The sequence below is a fragment of the Polypterus senegalus genome, chromosome 1 (assembly GCF_016835505.1).
Source record: "Polypterus senegalus isolate Bchr_013 chromosome 1, ASM1683550v1, whole genome shotgun sequence".
Taxonomy (NCBI): Eukaryota; Metazoa; Chordata; class Cladistia; order Polypteriformes; family Polypteridae; genus Polypterus; species Polypterus senegalus.
In genome coordinates this window covers 2,300,246-2,325,492 of record NC_053154.1, presented here as the reverse complement: position 1 = coordinate 2,325,492, position 25,247 = coordinate 2,300,246, and the positions used below count along the sequence as shown (strand labels likewise).

The window sequence follows — 25,247 nt, the reverse complement described above, 5'->3', positions numbered from 1 at the left end:
CTGGTATCTAGAACAAACTTCCCCATTGAAAATAATGGAAATCCAGTTAATCCGTTCCGCACCCCCACAAATATCAACATAAAAATCAATTTTCCTAACAAATAACACTGATAAATAATATATACAAGTGGAACCTCGGTTTGCGAGTAACTTGGTTTACAAGTGTTTTGCAAGACAAGCTAAATTTTTTAATTAATTTTGACTTGATAAAATGAGCGATGTCTTGCAATACGAGTAGTACGGATACACTTTGTCTGCTGAGCGTCATGTGATCATAACTGAGCTGATGGTTCTTCTCTCTCCTTATCTCTCTCGCTTGCACACACGTCTCTCTCTCTCTCTCTCTCTCTCTCTCTCTCATCTTTTTCACTCGCTCGCTCGTGTGCCTCTCTCTCTCTCTCTCTCTCTCTCTTCTCTTGAGGGCAATCGTCTCCTATTCTCCGTCTGCATGTCTGCGATATTTTTGTTTATGCTTATATGGCGAACTGCTACAGCGAAACAATGAAATCACAAGCGCACAAACGCGTAGATCCTCCCGCTACGGGAGAACAAGGAACACTGAGTGAGCTGACGGGCTGGCAGCGTCAGCTTGGGTGAATCCCTGAGTCGAGGTGGATCGGGAAACGTGTCACGCATACCCACAGCCTGGCTCATGGCTCATTACACGAGCCAATGCTCGTATTTAGATCCAAATTTTTTGCTCATACTTTCCTCGTATCTTGAATTTCTCATATACAGAGCTGTTCGTATCTCGAGGTTCCTTTGTATGTATATATATATGTCTATATGTATATATATGTGTGTGTGTGTATATGTGTATGTATATATATATATGTATATATATATATATACACACACACAGTGGTGTGAAAAACTATTTGCCCCCTTCCTGATTTCTTATTCTTTTGCATGTTTGTCACACAAAATGTTTCTGATCATCAAACACATTTAACCAATAGTCAAATATAACACAAGTCAACACAAAATGCAGTTTTTAAATGATGGTTTTTATTATTTAGGAGAAAAAAATCCAAACCTACATGGCCCTGTGTGACAAAGTAATTGCCCCCTTGTTCAAAATCACCTACCTGTGGTGTATCACACCTGAGTTCAATTTCCTGATTACTGCCACACCTGTTTCAATCAAGAAATCACTTCAATAGGAGCTGCCTGGCACAGAGAAGTAGACCAAAAGCACCTCAAAAGCTAGACATCATGCCAAGATCCAAAGAAATTCAGGAACAAATGAGAACAGAAGTAATTGAGATCTATCAGTCTGGTAAAGGTTATAAAGCCATTTCTAAAACTTTGGGACTCCAGCGAACCACAGTGAGAGCCATTATCCACAAATGGCAAAAACATGGAACAGTGGTGAACCTTCCCAGGAGTGGCCGGCCGACCAAAATTACCCCCAGAGCGCAGCGACGACTCATCCGAGAGGTCACAAAGACCCCAGGACGCGTCTAAAGAACTGCAGGCCTCACTTGCCTCAATTAAGGTCAGTGTTCACGACTCCACCATAAGAAAGAGACTGGGCAAAACGGCCTGCATGGCAGATTTCCAAGACGCAAACCACTGTTAAGCAAAAAGAACATTAGGGCTCATCTCAATTTTGCTAAGAAACATCTCAATGATTGCCAAGACTTTTGGGAAAATACCTTGTGGACTGATGAGACAAAAGTTGAACTTTTTGGAAGGCAAATGTCCCGTTACATCTGGCGTAAAAGGAACACAGCATTTCAGAAAAAGAACATCATAATACCAACAGTAAAATATGGTGGTGGTAGTGTGATGGTCTGGGGTTGTTTTGCTGCTTCAGGACCTGGAAGGCTTGCTGTGATAGATGGAACCATGAATTCTACTGTCTACCAAAAATCCTGAAGGAGAATGTCCGCCATCTGTTCGTCAACTCAAGCTGAAGCGATCTTGGGTGCTGCAACAGGACAATGACCCAAAACACACCAGCAAATCCACCTCTGAATGGCTGAAGAAAAACAAAATGAAGACTTTGGAGTGGCCTAGTCAAAGTCCTGACCTGAATCCAATTGAGATGCTATGGCATGACCTTAAAAAGGCGCTTCATGCTAGAAAACCCTCAAATAAAGCTGAATTACAACAATTCTGCAAAGATGAGTGGGCCAAAATTCCTCCAGAGCGCTGGAAAAGACTCATTGCAAGTTATCGCAAACGCTTGATTGCAGTTATTGCTGCTAAGGGTGGCTCAAGCAGTTATTAGGTTCAGGGGGCAATTACTTTTTCACACAGGGCCATGTAGGTTTGGATTTTTTTTTCTCCCTAAATAATAAAAACCATCATTTAAAAACTGCATTTTGTGTTTACTTGTGTTATATTTGACTAATGGTTAAATGTGTTTGATGATCAGAAACATTTTGTGTGACAAACATGCAAAAGAATAAGAAATCAGGAAGGGGGCAAATAGTTTTTCACACCACTGTATATGTATATGTGTATGTATGTGTGTGTATATATAACATTTTTTAATGCTCAGGTTTTTTAAGTCTTACAAATTAGGATGCTTGTGAATCTAAAGTAGTAGCTCTGTTTTAGAGTTCAGTGTCATTTGTACTCTTGTCTGCTCTTCTTGTAAGGAACTGTGTTTGGATACAATTAAAGAAAGTGGAGAGAAAAACATGAAATAAACTTAATGTAATAAAATAAAGTTCAATATTTAAAGCTATGGCAGAAAAAAATGCACGTTCCTGAATTTGTTTTAAGTGTAAATATCACACTGACACATTTACCTGAATGCCAAATAAGAGATGAGAAAGCTGAGATAACTCAACAGCCCATCACACTGATTTGTGAACCTGATTGGAATGAGAACCTGCAGCCTCCCAGTGTACCCCAGGACTGAGCTTGAGAGCCCCCAGTTAAGAAGTCTGGTCCTGGTGGGCCCCGTGGCTGCAGCCCCCTTCACAATCGGTGCGTCGGACTGCGTGTACGTGTGTCTAAATTGTGTTTTACTGCGTATTTATGAAACCAGTCCGGTCAGATCCGCCGAAGAGACTTCTGTGAAGGCCATCGGGGAAGCGGTGATGCAAGAACCTGGCCGTGCCCTTTGGCTTTACTTACTTGAGCAAAGTCCTCAACAAACGGACTTGCGTCACAGATACAAACAGAGCAGCCCTGAAAGCTGTGCTCAGTCCAAGGTCTTGAAGGAAAGCGTTTTATAAGCTTAGTTTAATAAGTGTAATGGTTATTTGTTACCTCTGGAGTTTGTCTGGTGGATTGAAATATTGAGAAGCAGTTCAGTTCGCTCAAATCAGAGGGACATCTAAAAAACAAACACAAACAAAGTAGACATCAGAAAAAAGACAAATAAATGTATCAAAATGTCAACTGTTATTCGTTCTTTTGCCTTCTAGGCTTCCAGAGCTTCCTTAACTGGGATCAGGGTCGCCACTGCAGCTGTTCTTGGCAGACCAGCAGGCTGCTCAGTCGCCAAGCAGAAATTCTCCTTCAGTACAAGTGAGTCTTTGTCTGTGGGACCTTCTAGTCAACATGTTAGTTAAGATTTACACCGCAGGATGAACGTTCTCCATTCTTGTATGTGGGTGGTGTTGCTCCATTATTTCATTTTTTTTTTCTCCCCTAATCTGTACTTTCCTGAAGTGAACTTTTCCCAGGCTGGCTATATACTGAAAAGAACTTGATGAATGTGTAAGTCATTGGCCATTTGGCAGTGGCAGACATTTGCACAGAAACACATCAGGCGGTTCGTCATTGTGTGAAGTTTCCTTGCATGCTCATTAGGCCACGTTTTGTTGGGACAGGCCCTGAGATGTGCCATATCCCATAGGCATGATGCCAGTTAAACTTCGATGCTTCAGCCAGAGAGGGAAGCCACATTATAGACCAGGCAGAAGCTCACGATGTGCTTGACACACAAAATACAACACTGAAAGTAGAGCGATCTGTACGGTGTGAGGGAGCAAACGCTGAAGGGTCTGTACAGCCACAAATAAGCTTACTGACCGGCCTGTTTAACGTGCGCAGCGACCGCCGCGTAGAAGTGCCGTCTGGAATGGAGACCGTTTATGGTGGGCTTGTTCAAAGTGAACATGGAGAGAACTTCATAGCTCGACTGAGGGAGATGATGAGGAGGAGTAAAGCTGAATGTGTATTTCCTGAGTTTTGTGCGACAAGGGCAGGGAGAAGGCCGGTATCGGAATATGGCAAATGTCTAGCAGCTTCGTATGATGCAGGCGATAATCGCTGGGAGGGCTTGCGGCAGATTTGTAGGTAACGGTTACAATACAACATTGTGCAGGAAGCTGGCATAGCTGGGTCATTTCAGGGGTGTTTTATATTCACTGTGTGTTGTTCTGATGAACGTCTTATGGTCTGTTGGTACCTCATGAAGGAAAGGTTTCTAAATCGGAATCCCTTTTATTTACCAGTACTTAGCGTACAGGAATTCGACTTGGTAGATTCAGAGCTGCTTAGAACAGAACAGAACTTAACATCACATACAAATAACATAAATAGCATAAGTTTAAAAAGAAAAATAGTACATTAATAATGGAGACTAGGGCGCTGTGCCCCCTGCTGGCCAACCCCTGTGCCTAAGTGCTAGCCTCTCTACGGTTCTGCCACTCGCTTATGGGGATGCAGATGTACAATTTAAACTGATTGTTATTTTCCTGGGAATTGTTACACATGGATAATAGAAGTAAATATTTTATGTTACAGTAAGTAATTAACCACAGTAAAAAAATAGTAAAACGTAATCATTTGAAAGTAAATTGTTCCATGTTGTGTTAGAGGTGTTCATTGTGTAATAAGATTTCGTTCTGTTTGGCTTTGAAATTAACACGCAGATATTTTTTAAACTTACACTTTTTCTGTACTTTTGCTTAAACTTCAGTATAAACAATTTGTTAAATGAAACTTTCGTCAATATTGTGATCCGTATGACATGGTGACGCAAGATGTACGGTCACGTGAAAAAGAAAGTGCACCCGTTTACAGTTGTAGGGTTACATATCAGGACATAATAATAATAATAATAAAAAAAAAAAAAAGGTCTGGTCCTGATCAGGTTCTAAAATTATTTTCACCTAACCTCGGGTGTAAAGCAACGCAAAGCAGATTCCACTGTGTCATTATTTATTTGACACGAATGAAGCCAAAATGGAGAAGCCATGTGTGAAAAACCAAGTAGAGCCCATGATCTGGTAGCTTGTAAGAAGCTCCTTTGGCAGCAGTTGTCATTTGTCTGTGTTTGATGGTATTGTATGTTAAATTCAGAGGTGCTCTGGCACCAACGTTCAGTTGTGTTGGCCTGCGTATCTTGCAGGGAGCGTTCGCTCAACAACTGGATCATCACCACATTAGAGAAGTTGTGACGAGAACAAGCCATTCTGCCCAAAAAGCTTACTAATTCTACACGTCTAGATTGTCCAAAATAACGTCACGTAAAGATTTGAGGGATTTGAGACACTACTTGGTCTCTTATTCCAGGTGTCTGCGGCTCTTTTTGTGTGCAAAGAAAAACTTTCTAACATTTCCATGAAATTTACCCCTCATAAGTTTCCGACTCTGTCACCGTGGTGTTAACTCTTTTAGGGCTAATTTGTTTTTTGGTTTCTTTTCTCCCAGGGCTGAATATTTTTCCAAAAACTTAACTTTTTTTTAACAGATCACAAAGCAATGGTTTAACATATCAAATCAACAAAAAGTATTCACTTTTGACAATGTCTGAGCCTGCGTACTCTCTGATTTCACATCCACGTCTGATGTCGCTCAAAGCGGGCATTGCCACGTTGCACTCCTTACAATACGTGTTGCACTGGTGTCTCCTTTTCAGTTGTCGGTTGCTGCACTTTCTCACATGTGTTGTTAGTGTGTACTGTAGAGAGACAAGGCCCCTGTTTGACATCGTGCCATGCCATTGCCACCAAGTTATCCGCCCGCATGAAAACCGCATTGTCACCTCTTTTCATCTTAAATTAAATTAATGGATAAACGCAAGTTAGAAGCCCATCTGTCTGCCTGGATTCCTACCAAGTGACTGAAGGTTTGGAAGAAAGTCACATCTGCATGTATGGCCTTGGCTGCTGTGGTTTGGTCAGTAAACCGCGTAATCCTCCTAATCTGCTCCAGCATGCCAAGAGTGGTCACAAGGTGCGTCTGAACCAAGCACTTTGAGCTGCATGTGATCTTTATTGGTGTGCCAGAGAATTCACGCTTGTGTGTGTGTATGTTTTTTTTTTTTTTTGTCTTGCTTTAATTAAAATAAATATGTCAGCAATTAAACTCCTTATCCTGCTGTCATGCCAAACCTAAAATGGACATCTAGTGAAGTTTCTTGTTTTGATAAAACGTAGATTCCTAGCTGTGATGCCCCAGATGGTAAGTAGACAGCAGAGGGCTTTAGGGCTTTGATTTGTGACGTGTAGTTGAGTTGGTGTGACATTGGAGGCGTTTCTCTTGAGCTACGCCACTTGTCACACGTACCCCGTTACCGTGAAGATGTCTGCTTACCTGGGTGGAATGATAGACCACACAAGTTCTCAGCTCAGTTTTGAGAGCTCACCACTCGACAGCCAGTTCACAATCCTGTCATAGCCTGTTTCTACTGTTGTCTCGCACGCTTATCGTTTGATCTTCATCATTATTCTATTGATTTACCTGTGATGCAGGTTAAGCTTACTGTTCTTCTTTCGGCTGCTCCTGCTGGGGTCACCACAGTAGATCATCTTCTTCCATCTCTTCCTGTCCTCGTCATCTTGCTCATCATTTTTACTTCCCAGTTATTTTGAGTTCTTGTCGGTCTTTTGCCCATTTTCACGTGCCGCTTGACTTTGTCCTTTTGGTTTCCTCTCATGATCAGCTTTTGTTGTTTTTTGGGTTCCTCTTTTTTTGTTTAGTATTTTGGAATATATTCTTGATATTTTTTGAATTTTGCCTTGTTTGACATTTTCCTTAATTTTTTGTTTGCTTTTAATTTGTTTTTGATGTAATAAATAAAATGCAGTCAGTCCTCAACATTCACACATTTAACTTTCATAACTTTAAAAATTTGAATGATTTTATTTGTAACATTTTTTTACTTTCGTGCTGGCAACCTCCCACATTTATGGGCTTTGCAACTATGCAGAGCAGTGAAGAAAATGAAAGGTGCAAGTGTGGGGAGCAGTTCAAACCAAAATGTCAGCTGCGAGTTTGTCCTAAAGTGACACCGAGGCTGCTGATTCCATCATCGATCACGGCCTCGACTCGCCCCCGCCGTGCTCCTACACAAAGCAGACGTCACTGATGTGTTATTTCAAGCCTGCTCATCATTCACGATTCAAGTGCCATCTGCCAGCTGTGAAGGCACAAGAGTGTTAGAGGCGAGGGCCACACCTCACTATTCTTGGTATCTTCCAGTAGCAGCAACTAAATTGGCACCAAAGGTCACAGAATTCTAGGGAATTACTAGCTAGAAATGTATTACACGTTACTAATTGTTTTTTGTTTATGGCATATAATCAGAAATAATGTTTTATTAAAAAGAATTCTCTGCAGAGAAGTGTATTTTGAGCAGTCTCTACCGAAAGGTTACAGTTTTTGGTTTCTGCTGGAACTTAACCCCCATTTCCCATTGGCTCAATATTAACATTAGCGATTTTGACTTCTACGCCATCTTCTAGCAACGTCTCCCCCGCTAAAGTTGAGCATTGACTGTGCACTGAAGCGATGGATGTATTGTTATTTGACAGAACGACTTCACGGTCTCGGTGATGAGCGAGTCTGAGAGTCTGATGCACTTCCCTTTTATCTCTTCTTTCAGGTTGTTCGAGATGGGCACCAGCCGTCACCCAGCATGCACCATTCTTTAAAGGCACTGCGGTGGTCCATGGAGAGTTTAAAGAGATCAGCTTGGATGACTACAAGAGCAAATACCTGGTCCTCTTCTTCTATCCGCTTGACTTGTAAGCGTGTTATTTGCTTTGTGAAGCCTTTCTGTTCATTGTAGAAGCTGTGTGCCGTGATTGGGTGTCGTAAAGAAAACTTTAGTGCATGACGTCTGGGACTGGAAATTGGTGTGGGTGGTGGGATTCATTTCTAATGCATGCCTGTGAATCTTTGGAATTTGTGTGTTTCTCTACTTTCACTGACACTAATGTTATGGTTGGCCAAATAAACCGGAAATCTTGTGCCAGCGTGTTCATTCAGATGCTCAGCAGCACAACGTTTAAGCCTGAAATGAAACAAGTAGGTGACTTGTCCAGATCACGGGGTTTACCAGTGGACAGCTGACCGATGGTCGCTCTTCTGAAGTACAAGCCTGAGTGAAGCTCAACAGCAGTTCTGTTTACGACAGCCTTTCCATTTTTCTTTCTGAAATTAACTTCTACATACCGTGTACTCCTAATTACCGCCATAAGTAACAGATTAAGTATTTAAAATATCGCATGTTTTAACTTTGTGTGCATTTCAAGGCTTTTGTAGTTTCGCAGATTTTAAAACTTCATATCCGTATAAGAAGACCGGGCATTGCTAGCCTCTACTGCAGCAGATAATCGGAGGAACCAGCGAGGTGTGCGCGCGTTTCATCTTTTAGACTGAGTGCGTCATTGGGTAGGTTTTTGGGTCAAATGTAAGGTTGCTCTTGATTGCTGCTCACTTTTTCCTTTTTCATTTCTGGAAATGCAGAAGAAATTCACAAAGTGGGTATCATATTATTCCAATTTCAAGTCAGCCTCCAAATGCCCTTTTTTTGACTGCGCTTATTTCTTTTTATTTCCATTTTATATAATTAGGTGAGTGTTCAGCACTTGATTGACAAGGTCTCATGGGTTACTGTGAGCATCTAAACTGAGAGGCGTTAATATGAAAAAGAAAAAAAAAATCCGTGGAACAGAAATCAAAAACCCAAAACGTAACCCTAACTGCCTGATTTTTTCCACTAACTATAACACAAAGAGAGGGAAGCTTTTACTTGAAATTATCAGGGAATGCTGGATTTCAGTGGTGTGGCCAAATTTAACCCAGAGGTAACTGGACTGACCCCTGGATTGACCCATGAAGTCGAGAAACCCCCTCTGATCAGAAAGTGCGGAGCACCAAAGAGCTTCTGAAACGAGATAAAAATTACGAGAAGAAAAAAATAAACTAAATCTGCAGCATACAACATAAGGTTGCACAGTATAGTGATACTGGAAAAGTACCAAAAAGTAACACATTTTTTAATTTTATGGTACCAGCATTTCAGGGTTTTTGGTGCCAGAAATGAATGTCCGCTTTCCTCTCAAGCCAACCTTAACATTAGAATCCCTGAAGCCTACGAAAAAACTTGTAATCCTGGGCCATCTTAAATTCCTTTGCTGCTCTCTGTTAGCCTCTTTTGTTCTGCAAATGTGCCGATCAGCACGAGCAGCCTGCTATCCCATCAGCCCCACCGGCAGAGCGGAGTCTGTCGTAAAATTCTCAGAACTCAAGTCTCTTTATCTGGTAGTGAGGTGTCTGGAGTTGTATCAGGTAAATAATAATAATATATCGTTATTTGGAATACGAACATTTCATGTGTGTTCTGTGTCTGCCATGATCTGTGTAAGAGCAGGATGACAGGAACTGCTGAGCACATTGCTAAAATAGAAACCTTTTCCATGTTATACTAATGATATGGCGTGTATAATGTGTGAAGGCTTTAGTCCAAATATCACATAAACACCAAAGAAAAAATAAATCATTTGATTTTCATTTTGCCTTTCGATGAGTTAAAAACCCAAACTCAAATGTCAGTCGACAGAAAGTTTATATACGTATACAGTAATCCCTCCTCGATCGCGGGGGTTGCGTTCCAGACCCCCCCCCGCGATAGGTGAATATCCACGAAGTAGAAACCATATGTTTCTATGGTTATTTTTATATATTTTAAGCCCTTATAAACTCTCAAACACGGTTTATAAATATTCCCCACAGAGTTATACAGCATAATCCCTTTGTATTCTCTTAGATATTAGGTAAGATTCATTGAAATTCTGTATATAAACACACTGTTTATATACTGTAAAACCTAAATATTATTTTAAAGATATCGAGTGTCTCCGTTACAGCCATTACGATAGACAGGCCACCAGCAATAAATACGTACAATGCAAGAAAAACTGTATACAGTAAACGTGTGTACAGTGACACTAAACGTACGTACATGTACTAAGTACTGTAAGTAGAAAATGAATTATGGTTACTCACCAACAATGACACGATGACTTGTCCGATAACAATGAGTTTAATTTTACTGCACAACAAAGGAGAGCGTTACAGCCAGGGCTGTGGAGTCAGTAGATAAATGCTCCGACTCCTCAGTTTCTAAATCTTCCGACTCCGACTCCTCTGTATGTATATACTATGCTAATGTATTTTCTACATCCATTGAAGGAAAGGAAGGCAACATACATGTCATTTCACCACAGAACTACTGGCTAGGAAGCCAACACTCTACTATAATGCCAGATTAAAGACAAACACAATTGATTGGCTGCCGCAGATTGCGGGTGTCCACATGGATGGGCAGATCCAGCTTGCCGAAAATCTCGACCGCCCCCATCCAAAGTAATGTGATGCCTCTGTCTGCTGCAGTGGCCGTTTCCTCTGTCAGCCAGCCGGAAGTTTAGTGCATTGTGTCACTCACCGGCCAGCTGATCAGCAGAACGAGCCTCTGCTGGAGACAGGTAGGGAGATCTGTGTTCTCGGCTCCTTCTGCCCCCTTCACTAGCGCATAGCGAAGGGGAGCCGATGGAGATGAGAACACACCAGATGATTTTTCAGGCGTTTGACGCGTGATGACTCGTTGAACGGCTGAAAAATCGGCAGTGCATCTGTAAATGTATGGGGGGCTTTAGGCTAGGTTCACAGTTCACAGTAACAGTGGAACACGACACAATGGAAAGCAGTGCTGCACCTTACCTGTGCATTACATCCCATATAGTGACGCATACAGTCAATGAAAAGCATGCTTCATGGATACTTGACATGTTCGTTTTGTGGTAACATTATGCCCTGCATGCATTGGGCTTTATTCTTACAGCAGAGAAGTAGTTCATTAGGACTGTTTGTGAATTGGGACATTTCAACTTACTTTTTTAATTCCCATTTAAATTTAGTAGGAGTCGGAGTCGGTTAACTTTTTTCCGACTCCAACTCCAGGTACCCAAAATTGTCTCCGACTCCACAGCCCTGGTTACAGCCCTTAAAGGAGCCACTTCAGGCAATTGTGTAGCACTGCCGTTGTTCTTCTTCAATCCAAATCCCTAAAGCAGATTCAGACTACTGCCTTATTACATCCACTTACAACTCGTTTTGTACCCTGGTTAAAAGGACACTGCGGCCGTAGATCTTCTATTCCTTTCCTACTTTTTAAATAAAAAGAATCGTAGCCTTCAACAAATCCAAACCGTTTACCTTTTCGGCAATCGTTAACATCTTCCGTTTGCGCTTGGGCACGGCCCCTGAAGCAGGAGCAGTTTGTTTTGGAGCCACAATGAAGGGCTTGACTACACACAAAGATAAACACAAAAGAGCACAACTCTTTACACAGCGAAACACGTTGATGCTGAATGAGTGAAACGAGACTTCCTGGTTAACACTGCATTCAGCACACAGGAACTTAACTGTGTGCTCTGATTGGTTAGCTTCTCGGTCATCCGCCAATAGCGTCCCTTGTATGAAATCAACTGGGCAAAGCAACTGAGGAAGCATGTACAGGAAGTAAAAAGACGCATTGTCCGCAGAACCCGCGAAGCAGCCAAAAGTCCGCGTTATATATTTAGTTATGCTTTCATATAAAATCCGCGATGGAGTGAAGCCGCGAAAGTCGAAGCGCGATATAGCGAGGGATTACTGTACTCTTGAATGGTGCAGAGGTAAGATCTGCTGCCTCATAACCCAAAGGCTGTGGGTTTGAGGCCAAGCGCTCTGCGTTTTGAGTAGTGAGCCGATATCATTATTACTATAATGTAATAACATTCATTTGATTTGAGTCTGTAACACCCGGGGTAAATTTTGGCTCCTTGTAAAAGTTAGTGCTTGCTTTTTTTTTTTTTTTTTTGATTCAGTTTGATTCTCTCAGTGAGGTTGACGTGGTAAAGTGAACTAGCCTCTTCCCTCTCTGAGTTGATGCCATTCATCTCCATTCTTTTTACAAGAGCAGCGATGACAACATTTGCTGCTGTGGTTGACGCCTGCTCAGAGCTATTTGTTGTACTGGCAGTTGAAGATACGATGCTCCGTGAGCGCTATTCAACTGAACGAATGCAGAACTGTAACGGACTGCATCTTCACAGCGCTTTCACCGGCTAATAGACTGCTGCACTGCAACACAACTCTGTTTGGCACCAAAAAGTATGATGGGAACTTCTACCATTGGTGGAACCCCCATTGATCTGAAGCAACTGAGACATCTGTGAAGTTGAAACCCCCCACCCAGCTTATTGCTTCAGTTCTACTGGGATTTCATGGCGGATCTCCTTACTGCGGATGGGGCTTCAGAGCTTTCAAGAGAGAAGGCGAGTGTAGGTCAGCGCAGTCGGGTAGAGCAAGACTGGGGGTTTTGGAGTTATCCGGTATTTGCTTTGGATCTATTTTGGCACTGGTACTGAGGTTTGATAGCGGATACCAACACCAAAGTCCAACTTTTAGTACCAATCCTAAACTAGTCGGCACTGTGTCATCATTTGGTAAACTCCTTGTATTCTTCTACTGAGAGCCATGACCACATGCACAAACCTTTAGTGTGACATTTCCCACTCGTGATTCCCCAAGCACGTCACTACTCCAGTCAAGTTCGTGGGGGGCTGCAGCGGGTGTGAGTCTGTGTGCCATCTGAGACGCGTGTTTAATTGGGACTCCTCTTATAATTAACCGTGCTCTTATTTACTGCATTACATTACAGTAGCTGTTCCCAAGTTGCTTTAGGTCCTGGGGTACCGCTGTGGCTTCAAGTTTTTATTCCAGCCAGGTTTCAGGCACATTGTGTTGAATTAGCTGGGCTTTTATTTGTCATCTTCTCTTAATCTGAATTTAGAAATGAGCAGCAGTGTCAAGTCAAATTTTGTTACATTTATTTGTCAGTTCTACACCACACGATATGCAGTGAAGTGCTTGTTTGCTGAACTCTAAGACTCCATTAGAAGAATATAAAGAGACAGTAAATTCTCGACTCCATAAAATGTACCAGGCCAGTGTTAAAAATAATGAATAACTGTAATATAAAAGAATCTGGTGTAGGTGATCATGTAGCTGTAGGCACCATCAGCATTCAGGATGTGTATGGACTGTTGGCAGAAGCTTCTCCTCAGTCTCTGTGGTCTTCAGGCTTTGGTAGCGCTGACCTGACCACAGCACAGAAAAGAGGCCGTTGTTGGGATGGCTGGTCTGACACTGCTTGGTGTAGACATCGTGGACGTTAGCGAGTGCACACCCAGGAGTGCGTTCATCTGACCACACCACTCTCAGCAGAACCTTGCAGTTTCCAAACCAGACGGTGATACTTCCTGTCCGCATACTTTGAGTGGTGGATTGATAGAAATTCTTTAGGATCTGGGAGGGCAGCCTGAAATTCCTGAGGAGTCTGAGGTGGTAAAGACGTCGTTGGGCCTTTTTCACCAAGGTTTTTGGACCATGTCGGGTCCTTTGTGAAACTGCCCACCTGCTGCACCTGAGGGGCTGGTAGTGCCTCTGCGGTTTTCTCCCAAAGTCCACCATCAGTTCCTTTGTCTTGCTGATATCCAGGTGTAGACTTTTTGTCCTGACACCAGTGTGACCGACTCGCCATTCCTTTCTGGTAAGCCTGCTCTTAGGCTATGCAGCCCTAGCATAGCTGTGTCCTCGGCAAACTGGACAATCTGTGAGATTTGTGTTTATTACGACTTTGTATGTTTGCCTTGGCGCTCGGCTCTCTTTTTGTCATTTGCCTGTTAATTTGCCTTTGGCAAGCCGAGCAGGCATCAGGGGGGCACTGAATTCTGAAAGGCCACAGCTTCCTCTACTCCAGACCCTTCAGTAAATAATGGCCTAAATACTAAAAAAAGTGAAATGAAAAGCTTAAAAAATGAAGATAAAATGATTAAACTATAGAAATGTTTGCTATATCCCAATTAAGAATTTAAATATCTAGTTTTGAATTGTTTGTATTTCTTCCAAGTTTTGGGAGTTTAATGAAAGTGTTAGTCCAATTCAAAGTAAAGTTGGTCTGGATGAAAACCTGTAGCCACTGGGGCACTGCTGCCTTAGACCCCCTTTATTGGGTGTTACAGAATGACCCAATAATGACTTTTTATAGGAATTAAAAAAACAAATATGATTAAGAATGCCAGATCTTGACATTTTTCTATGTTGTTTGGAAACGCCATTGTTATTTATGCAATACCTGCAAAGTGCTTTACGGCTGCAAATGCAGGGCTTCGGTTTTCTGGCCTTTGGCTCCGTTAGATTCAGAATTGTTTCCGCCGCGCTTTGCTCCATTTTATTACTTGTTAAAAAGCAGCATCCCAGGTATGTGTTTTAGACACGTTTCAACCAATCTTGCTGCAGTATCCATTCAGTGACCAGGGGACTGTTAGCCAGTCGTCGGCAGGCTCACCAGGAGTGCATTTCAGAGTTTCATGTCAAGGTGGGCGAGGAAGACACAAGTGCCATATGATGAGGTGTTAAACGTTAACAGAGGTGGGACAGAGGGGTGAAAGGAAACAACTCGGCACTTACTGTCGCCATTAAACAGAATCTGCAGTTCTACATGGTGCTTTCAAAAAAGATGCAGCACTTCAACATATTGAAGGTACGGTTAGAAAGGGGAGTCGGGAGTAGAGGAATGGGATCTACTTGTTAAACCAGTGGCAGCTCTGCTTATAACTTGAAGGTTTACCAGCCTGTTTCCTACCTGGTCTGACAGCCTTCTGCCAGCACTTATGGGTGCTGCCTCCCTCAGCCGTGTCAAGTCTGACCTTGGCACACATGCACGTTAAAGGCACTAAGGCAGCAGACGTCCTTGGTGAATCTTCTAACATAACTTAAAAAAACAAAAAAAAAACTGCCATCTTGTGAACCTCACACTCTCGACACTAAACCAAATGAAGGCAAAGAAGTGTCCAACGGAAAGTGTGAGTGGAATGGCATATCTGTGAGCAGACACAGCCTTATCTGAAGAGATGGGCTCTGCTTCCATATGATATGTTTGTGGCTCGGGTGGAGGAGCCATGCGCCTTTGTCTCATCATAACCACTTGTTGTGCGGGTGTAGTGTTTTATTCAGGTGCTCATTTTGCATTAGTATGGTTCAAGTTATATTATTACAGTTTAAGGTGCAACATTGGTTAAAACATCAGGTTATGGGGCAAGGAGCTATCAGAATTAGGTGATGTTAACACTGGTGGCCCTCAGGGCCCGGTGCTGGGGCTGCTGATCTTTATAATTAATTTAAATGTGATAATAATAGATGTGGGCAGAGTGATGGTTCTGAGACTAAAGATCTGCGCTGGCATCTAGAAGGTTGCCGGCTCAAATCCCATTACTGCCCAGAAGGGGGATTCTTCTCTATTGGGCTCTTGAGCAAGGCCCTTAACCTGAAAATTGCTCCAGGGGTGCTGTGCAATGGCCGACCCTGCACTCTGACCCCCAAAGGTCATGCAAAAAAACAATTTCTCCTCAGGTATTAGTTTAAAAAAAAAAAATCTGTATTGGAATATAAGCAACTTGCTTTTGAATTGAAGGCAGGACTCTTGACCAATGAGTGGTGGGGAGGCTGTGCAGGTTTTCAAGTCCAAAGCTTCACCACCACGTGAAGGGGATTTCTGTTTGCTCTTTCATTTTTCTGAGTCTATTTAACCCTATTTTGTCAAGAAATACACTCCTTTTGCCCGTTGTGAGCATACGACTGAATGATTTGACATGTGCATTATTAGACGCGAGTAATGAGAGATTTTTTTTCATTTTTGATGGTATTTGCCGTTGTCTAGTGTTGGTCTGTATAGACGTCCTTTCTATCAGAAATGTTATGTCCATTCTCAAACATCCATTACTGCAGACTACATGGGGTAAGTACAGTAACATATTAAACAAATACCAGTTTTGGGTGGAGTGTTGCTTTGAGTGAGAACACCTTGAGACTTAACTCTGACCGTCATTCACCCTTTTGAAGATGGAATTGTCAGGCTTTGGAGGGTGGGATGTCTTATTCTTACCGAAACGTTTTCTTGGATTCTTATGTTTCTATGGTTTTATTTTTCCAGCACATTTGTCTGCCCAACAGAGATTATTGCTTTCAGTGAAAAAGCCAAAGAGTTCCGAGATGTGAACTGTGAAGTGGTTGGAGTTTCCGTGGATTCGCACTTCACCCACCTGGCCTGGATTAACACACCAAGAAAGGTTTGAACCTGTTATTGGAATTTTGCATTTTTCTACATTTGGAAAAGAGTTGTGTTAAAATGGGAACAATGACTGGTTAGAGTGGTCACTCCTATATGGTCTCGCTGCAAACACACACAGAGTTTTGTGGCATGAGGTGTGCACAAGTCTGGCTACAGAGAGAGGTAGATTGGATGGTTTGTAATCCAAATGGCATCAGTCAGTGTCTCGCTTGTGCTGTCTCAATGTGGCCAGCTTGAGAGACAATGGCAGCGTCAACCCTGAGCCTCCGGGAGGGCTCGAATGTGGCTGGCGGCATACATATAGAGAAGCTGTGTCTTGGGCCAAACGTCCAAATCTGCCTCTGAGAGTTTTCCTTTAGTGCAGGAGTTGAAAGTTCAGGACTTGTAATCCCAACGTTGAGTTTACATCCCACCTCTGCTATGTCAGTAGAGAGTCATTGAGGATCAGCACTGAGTGGTTCGACACTGGCGACCAGCTTAGTTAGTTAGCAGTGAACTTCCTCTACCATCTCTACATATTACTTCCACTCTGACAAGATCACATGAGCAAAATTTTAAGACTAAAAGAGAAAACTTTATCACAGTCCTATTTGTACAAAATAAGCTGTCACTGACCTCCTGTTTGTCTTTCCTGTGTCACTGCACTTTGGTTAAACTGAAACATTTTCAGGTGTGTGATTGGAATTGAGCATTTGAGGCAGTCATGTGGTGGTATTTAAAGGGAAAATGCGGTGTTCTTCAAGTCAGAGTTGTTTTGTCACAGTCATAGGGGACGCTAATTTGCCATGTGAATCTGTGTTCTTAACTGAAACTTTTTTTTCTATAAATCTATAATAATAAAAGGCAAAGCCTTCACTGACTGACTGACTCATCACTAATTCTCCAACGTCCCGTGTAGGTAGAAGGCTAAAATTTGGCAGGCTCATTCCTTACAGCTTACTTACAAAAGTTAAGCAGGTTTCATTTCGAAATTCTACAAGTAACGGTCATAACGGTCGATAACGGTAGACAATGTCCGCCATGTTGAACTTTCTTATTTATGGCCCCATCTTCACTAAATTTGGTAGGCGGCTTCCCTGCACTAACTGAAACCGCTGTACATACTTATTTCGATGGTATGACGCCACTGTCGGCCGCCATATTGAATTTTCCAAACATCACTAATTCTCCAACTTCCCGTGTAGGTAGAAAGCTGAAATTTGGCAGGCCCATTCCTTAGTTTACTTACAAAAGTTTAGCAGGTTTCATTTTGAAATTCTACGCGTAATGGTCATAACGGTCAACAACGTCCACCATGTTGAACTTTCTTATTTACGGCCCCATCTTCACGAAATTTGGTAGGTGGCTTCCCTGCGCTTACCGAAACCAATGTACGTACTTATTTCGGTGGTATGACGCCACTGTCAGCCGCCATATTGAACTTTTAATGGAAACTGATGTCCGTACTTATTTCGTTGGTATGACACCACTGTCAGCCACCATATTGAACTTTCCAACGTCACTAATCCTCCAACTTCCCGTGTAGGTAGAAGGCTGAAATTTGGCAGGCTCATTCCTTACAGTTTACTTACAAAAGTTTAGCAGGTTTCATTTCGAAATTCTACGCGTAATGGTCATAACGGTCAACAAAGTCCACCATGTTGAACTTTCTTATTTACGGCCCCATCTTCATGAAATTTGGTAGGTGGCTTCCCTGAGCTAACTGAAACCAATGTACGTACTTATTTCGGTGGTATGATGCCACTGTCGGCCGCCATATTGAACTTTTCAACAGTCTTTGTTACTTATGGGCCCATGTTCAGGAAATTTGGTACATGGGTTCTCGACGCTAACTGAATCCTACTTGCATACATGTATACGTCCATAGCCTGCAGCTTGGTCGCCGTGTGAAGCGGCGTTGGGTCCCCCATCCTAACGCCTCCCACGTTGTTGGCTGCCTGCCTATATAAGACCGTCCGTCGCTCCGGTCTCTACTTTCCCTTCCTTGCTTCGCCACGGGATTCACGTCTCCCTACTGATAACTACAGCCTTTTTGTTTAATCCACGGCTTCTCCGCTGTTTTATTGTTCATTTATTACGATTATAGTTATTGTGTAGGTATTTTAGATTTAACTTTACATTTCTCAGGTACCCATTTCCTTTATCATTCCAACCCCCATTACCATGTCTATCGAGATGATCATATTGCACGGCCATATCAGGCTCACTCTTGATATCTGGAGGAACATTGTGTCTTATGTATTGAATGACTGGGGCAGGTTCAAGGTGTGGACTGATGACGGTACAGAAGATAATTAGACTACACAGGAGCACTAGAAGAGTGAAATGCTTAAGCCCTTCACCTATGGATCTGCATGTGAGTTGATGGCTGCCGCTGAATTGTTCGGCTGTCGCTTTCGAGTGTACAGAAATGGCCAAATATTTTACACCTTTCGACAACCGCCAATGCCTCTTAAACATCTTAGATTGACAGGTGACGATTTCAGTAGTGGACACTTTGATGTTTATGAATGTTTAAACTCTCAAAAGCTGGATGTGATTTTATCGATGAAACCGGTTGTGTGCTTACAATGCTTGACAGATGCCAAATGTCACTTCAACACAACAAATCCTGCAAATACTGTCGTAATTGAAACAAACCATGAAACTCAAACCGATTATGACAGCAGCAATCCAAGCTGTGAGATTTGAAACAAGATTACTGTTCACATGGCCGACTGTACGTTACATGCTCAAGAGTAAGCTCAGCGCACAGCTTGGTCAGATTACAACCGGAGGGCCGAACTCACAACGTGGTATACAAAGAGATCCTTAACAAATAATTATTGGCATATTTTCCCTCAGTTTAAAAAGGTTTAATTTTCTTCTTAATAAAAATTTTAATGCAGTACTTCGGCTGCAAAGCGCGGGTATTTTGCTAGTTTAAAATAAAATCATGCCTGTTCTTGAGGTTTAAAATAAAGTCTACAGTGTGATGATGCCGGTCCGCTACAGACTCACTCTTCCCACATTGGGAGTCTGTTGAACCAACACCGTCGATAGTTATGACCGAGATGAGCTGACAAATCTCATTGATGCCAGGGGATGGTGTAAAATGCTCAGGTGCTTTTATTCAAAAAAAAAAAATAAAAGTCCGTTGTGCAGTGATTAAAAAAACACAAATCCATAAAATCAGTGAAACATGGAGATAAAATCCATCATAAATAAATCCGTTAAAATAGAGCTTAAAATGCAGTCTCTCTTCACCCGATTGCAGCCCACCACCTTCTGTCTCCCCAGCTTGCCCATCACAGGCGTTGCCAGCGGAGCCTCTGCAGCACAAACTCCTTTCTGCCGCCCCCTCGTCTTGGCTACCGCCACACTGCTTAGCCAGACCGTGTGAGGTTGGCACACCTCCCATCTTCCTTTGCACTCACGCAGTCGCTCCTCTGATCCATTGGGAGGTCTTAGGTCTCGCTCGCCCCACTCTGCACACTAAGTCAGTGGGGTGAAGCAGCCCCTAGAGCGCCTCAGCCAGCACTCCCTCACGGAGCCCCAGCTTGTCCTACCTTCTTCCTGGTGTCTGGACCATCTCCCATGACTGCCTTTTCCATTCTTTAACCTCTTTCTTTTACATCCTTTATATCTGCCCTTATGCCGGCCCGTATATATACACACCCGTATCCGTGGGCACATCGCCTTAATCACACGCCGCAGAAAGCCAATGAAGCAATTGAGAACGATCCTACCCACGTGTGCAGGTACGACTCGTCCCAATCACCTCATTAACTCCCCACGGTCGTGCAATCACACCCACGGAGACAGACACGGCTTTATGGATTTAAAATCTGTCCATATTTTGTTGTAGCCGTGGACCCGCTGTACCACATACGGGGCATCAGTACAACTGTGAAAATGAAAGACTGAAAACTTACTGAATCGGCCTCTTCAATTCATACTGACAACCCTGTATTACAGATAATCACTGCATAAAGGAAGTATGTGTTTTATGAAACACGATGAAATTGAATTTTTGTTTGTGATAGCAGATTCTGGGATGTCCTACAAACATGTGCAACTTGCTCAAACACCCAGTCTTCCTCACAGTCGCTCCATGTACACCTCACTGCAGCCGGCTGGATGTTGACCCCCTTAGTGCCAGGCTGCTGGTGCTGCGTTCACATGTTGTGGTTCAGTCAGCGTGTCCCTCACTTCGTCTTTCATTAGCCTTACTAAGGTTATGCAGCATACATTACCAAAAAGCCCACATTTTAAAATGGGACAGTACTATCATTTTGGATTTTCAGTACCGGCATACATGTCCGCTTTCCTCTCAATCCCCTTCCCTTGAACCCACCTGCTCCCTTCCCTTGACACTTGCTGTTGCAGTGTTGGCAAATGTATCTGTTTGAAATTAAATCTACACCACCGTGAAGTGTGCAGAACGTGGAGAGCTCGGAGTGCTTTGTGAATCCACTCTAGCTTGTCATATAAGTGCTTTGGTTGCTCTTTTTGCTGTGGCTGTGATTGTCAAAAATACTGAGCTTATTTTAGGTAGAAGACATCAAAAAAAACATGGCCGCCTGCCTAAAATCTGCGAGTGGGACAGTTAAACGCCCATGACAGTGGGAGTGTGCAGCTGTGTTCACGGACAAGTTTGCAGAAACATCATCAGCAGATCACCTTGCTGTATGTTGGTCAGTCTCGCTGGTCTTGTTAATATCCGTTTATTCCACTCTTTCTAGTTTGTGTAATAATTGGTTTACAGACTTTTTCTGCAGACACCCTCCAGGGTTATTCTGCTCGACACCCCAGCCATACAAGGTCTGTGTGTTTAAATCTGTATAGTTGCACCCAAAAGTATGCCACCCTCATGGCAAATTAGGTTTATTACAACAACAGCAACATTTATTTCTATAGCACGTTTTCATACAAAAAAAGTAGCTCAAAGTCATTTACATAATGAAGAATAGAAAAATAAAAGACACAATAAGAAAATAAAATAAGTCAACATTAATTAACATCGAATAAGAGTAAGGTCCGATGGCCAGGGAGGACAGAAAAACAAGGAAAAAAAAAAATTAAATCTTCAGGGATTCCAGACCATGAGACCGCCCAGTCCCCTCTTAGCAAACTTTCAGAACGAACAAACAATTTAAATGCAATATTAGTTGTGTTAAATTAGTGTGTTTTCTCCACATTCAACACAAATTGCCACTTTGAATGACTACTGCAGTCTCAAAATAATTCCATCCTGTCATGATAAGCATCTTTAGTTCTTAGCAGAGCACCATTTTGCTTTTATGACCTGCCGCAAACATGATGGCAGTGTCCCTGAGGGATCTGAGCTCATTCATTGGGGGCAATGGTCTCTAGTTCACTAATAATCTTGGGTTTACGTGGTGTTACCACCTTCCTCAAATCCCACCAGAGGTTTTCTATGGGGTCCAAGTCGGGCGACTGTGACAGACACTCTACAATCTTCCAGAACTTTTTCTGAATCCAAGCCTTTGGTGGACTTCTAATCATTGTTATACCTAAGCTGCAGCTTCCTCACAGATGACATGACATTTTCTCCTAGCATTTCTTGATTCTTAGTTGAATCCATCTTGCCTGGTGCCTTAAGAACCAAAGAAGCCCTAGGGCATCGTCCAGCCACCACCACTGTAGGCAGGGTGTACTATTCAGCACTTGCTTCATTCTTCCTCCTTCAGACGTACCACTGATCCACAGACCTGAAAAATTCCAGGTCTGTTTCACCACTCCATAGAACAGAATCCCAAAACGTCTGTGGCTTATTTATATGGTTTTGAGCACATTGGAGCCAATTTTTCTTGTGCTTTTGGGCCAGTAGTGGAATACGCCATGGGGTTCAGGCATGGAGACCTTCAGCGTTTAGTATGCATCTTACTGTGGAAATTGAAACTTCAGTGCCAGGTGCCACCAAGTCTTGCTGCAGGTCTCTTGCAGGCACACGAGGACTTGTGGCCACCTGCCACCTTAGAAATCTGGTGGCAGCTGTTGTTAGTCTCCTCTTTCTGCCACATCCAGATACTGTAGTCAGTGTTCCGTTAGCTTTGAACTTGCAACCTGTGCTTTCAGTGAAATCCCTTGGAGCATTCATCACCTTTGATATCTTTTTGTATCCTTTTCCTTATTTGTGGAAGGCAGTGATCTCTCCTCTTGACCTTCTGGACACTTCTCTTGACGTGACCATATTTGTAACATGCAGTCAAACGTCACTGTGAGCACCTGACTAGCCAGTGCAGGTATTTGGGGCATTCCTTGATTAATCGCATCAGGTGTGCACCTCATTATCTGCATATATCTGCTCTTATGAGGGGTTTTTATTATTTTTTATTGTTTTATTATTTATTTTATATTATTGTGAATTTCCCCTTGGGATTAACAAAGTATCTATCTAGTTAGCTAGCTGTAGTCCTTAAAAGTGCCATTTTGTGTTTAACATGGAGAAACCACTTGTGATATTAGTTGCGTTGAGCTGTTTCAATTGTTCCTGATTGATTTGTTTATTGCAGACAGCTGAACGTTTGTACGTTGTGCCAATAAACCTCATTTGCAATGGTCATAGAAATAAACTTGCATTTCTCTCTAATCATTTTTCTACTTTAGAAAGTCCTGATTTCAAAGAGATTATTTTGCAGCGAGTAAAACCTTTAGTTTTGGTTGACAGGTGGAACTCAACTACATTTTCGTATATTTTGTCTTCAGAGTGGTGGGCTGGGAAGTATGAACATCCCTCTGCTGTCAGACCTCAACAAAACCATTTCAAGAGATTACGGTGTGCTGTTGGAAGGGCCTGGCATTGCACTGAGGTAATTGCTTTTCTCCCTAGCAGTTACTACAAAAAAGTACGGTTGGGCCTTCTGTGTTTTATGGCAAAAGGGAACTTGGCTGGTGCCAGTCATGGTCGGAGAGAGGACAGCTGTTTGGCCAAATGATGATTTATGACACACATTGCTATGAAGTTCCCCTTCCTACCAGAAGACTAAGGTTATGTCCACGCTACTGTGTTTTAAGTTAAAAATGGTGTTTTACAAAGGAGAGTGATCTGTGTCCACACTTGTGTTTTCACATTATTTATTAAAACAACTGAAAACAGCTGTAGTGTGACCATGCACCCACGCTGGGCACGCGAGCATTACCAAAAGCAGGAAGAGAAAGTGTCCTTCATGTTAGACATTAGACGTTAGATGCCTACACACGGAGAACAGCAATGGCAAATACAAAAAACACAACATTTAAAGTAGGGACTCGCCGTAAGATGGAGTTACTGGATGGAATCACCAGGCCCAGATAATATTTATCCTCGTGTTCTTAAGGAGGCTAGTGAGTACATATATAAACCCTTGACACATATTTTTAGGAAGTCACTGTGCACTGGAGAGATTCCAAAGGACTGGAAAATGGCAAATATCATCCCATTATATAAAAAGGGTGACAGGGCAGATCCAAGCAACTATAGGCCAGTAAGCTTAACAAGCATCACAGGAAAATTAATGGAAGGAATTATTAAGGATAAGATTGAGCAACACATGACAAGGACAGGAGTTATTCTGAACAGTCAGCATGGGTTCAGAAGGGGGAGGTCGTGTTTTACTAACATGTTGGAATTCTATGAGGAGGCAACAAAAGGATACGATCAAAGTGGAGCTTATGATATTATTTATCTGGACTTTCAGAAAGCATTTGATAAGGTGCCACATGAGAGGTTGGGCATCAAGTTAAAAGAAGTGGGAATTCAGGGTGATGTTTTTAGATGGGTGCAGAATTGGCTCAGACACAGGAAGCAGAGGGTGATGGTGCGAGGAACCTCATCAGAACTGGCCGATGTTAAGAGTGGTGTTCCACAGGGGTCAGTGCTAGGGCCGCTGCTATTTTTAATATATATAAATGATTTAGATAGGAATATAAGTAACAAGCTGGTTAAGTTTGCAGATGATACCAAGATAGGTGGATTAGCAGATAATTTGGAATCCGTTATATCATTACAGAAGGACTTGGATAGCATACAGGCTTGGGCAGATTTGTGGCAGATAAAATTTAATGTCAGTAAATGTAAAGTATTACACATAGGAAGTAAAAATATTAGGTTTGAATACACAATGGGCGGTCGAAAATCGAGAGTACACCTTATGAGAAGGATTTAGGAGTCATAGTGGACTCCAAGCTATCAACTTCCAAACAGTGTTCAGAAGCCATTAAGAAGGCTAACAGAATGTCAGGTTATATAGCACGATCTGTGGAGTACAAGTCCAAGGAGGTTATGCTCAACCTTTATAATGCACTGGTGAGGCCTCATCTTGAGTACTGTGTGCAGTTTTGGTCTCCAGGCTACAAAAAGGACATAGCAGCAGTAGAAAAGGTCCAGAGAAGAGCGACTAGGCTGATTCCAGGTCTACAGGGGTTGAATTATGAGGAAAGATTAAAAGAGCTGAGCCTTTACAGTTTAAGCAAAAGAAGATTAAGAGGTGACATGATTGAAGTGTTTAAAATTATGAAGGGAATTAGTACAGTGGATCGAGACTTGTATTTTAAAATGAGCTCATCAAGAACACGGGGACACAGTTGGAAAATTGTTAAGGGTAAATTTCGCACAAACATTAGGAAGTTTTTCTTTACACAAAGAACGATAGACACTTGGAATAAGTTACCAAGTAGTGTGGTAGACAGTAAGACGTTAGGGACTTTCAAAACTCGACTTGATGTTTTCTTGGAGGAAGCAAGTGGATAGGACTGGCGAGCTTTGTTGGGCTGAATGGCCTGTTCTCGTCTAGATTGTTCTAATTCTAATTCTACTGTACAGAGCAACGCAGAAGTGCAAGACGAGTTAAACTGCTAAGAAAATGTAATGAGCAGGATCAAGGAAGGA

General features: G+C 42.4%; 1 protein-coding gene across 1 annotated transcript in view; it reads left to right on the top strand.

The window, feature by feature from the left end:
• prdx3 (peroxiredoxin 3) overlaps positions 1–25,247 on the top strand; it is a 42,115-nt gene that overhangs the window by 5,044 nt on the left and 11,824 nt on the right. The window contains exons 2-5 of the mRNA XM_039743066.1: positions 3,387–3,489; positions 7,799–7,940; positions 16,238–16,373; positions 23,087–23,190. Coding sequence (XP_039599000.1) covers positions 3,387–3,489; positions 7,799–7,940; positions 16,238–16,373; positions 23,087–23,190 — 485 coding nt within the window. The remainder of the gene's footprint in view (positions 1–3,386; positions 3,490–7,798; positions 7,941–16,237; positions 16,374–23,086; positions 23,191–25,247) is intronic.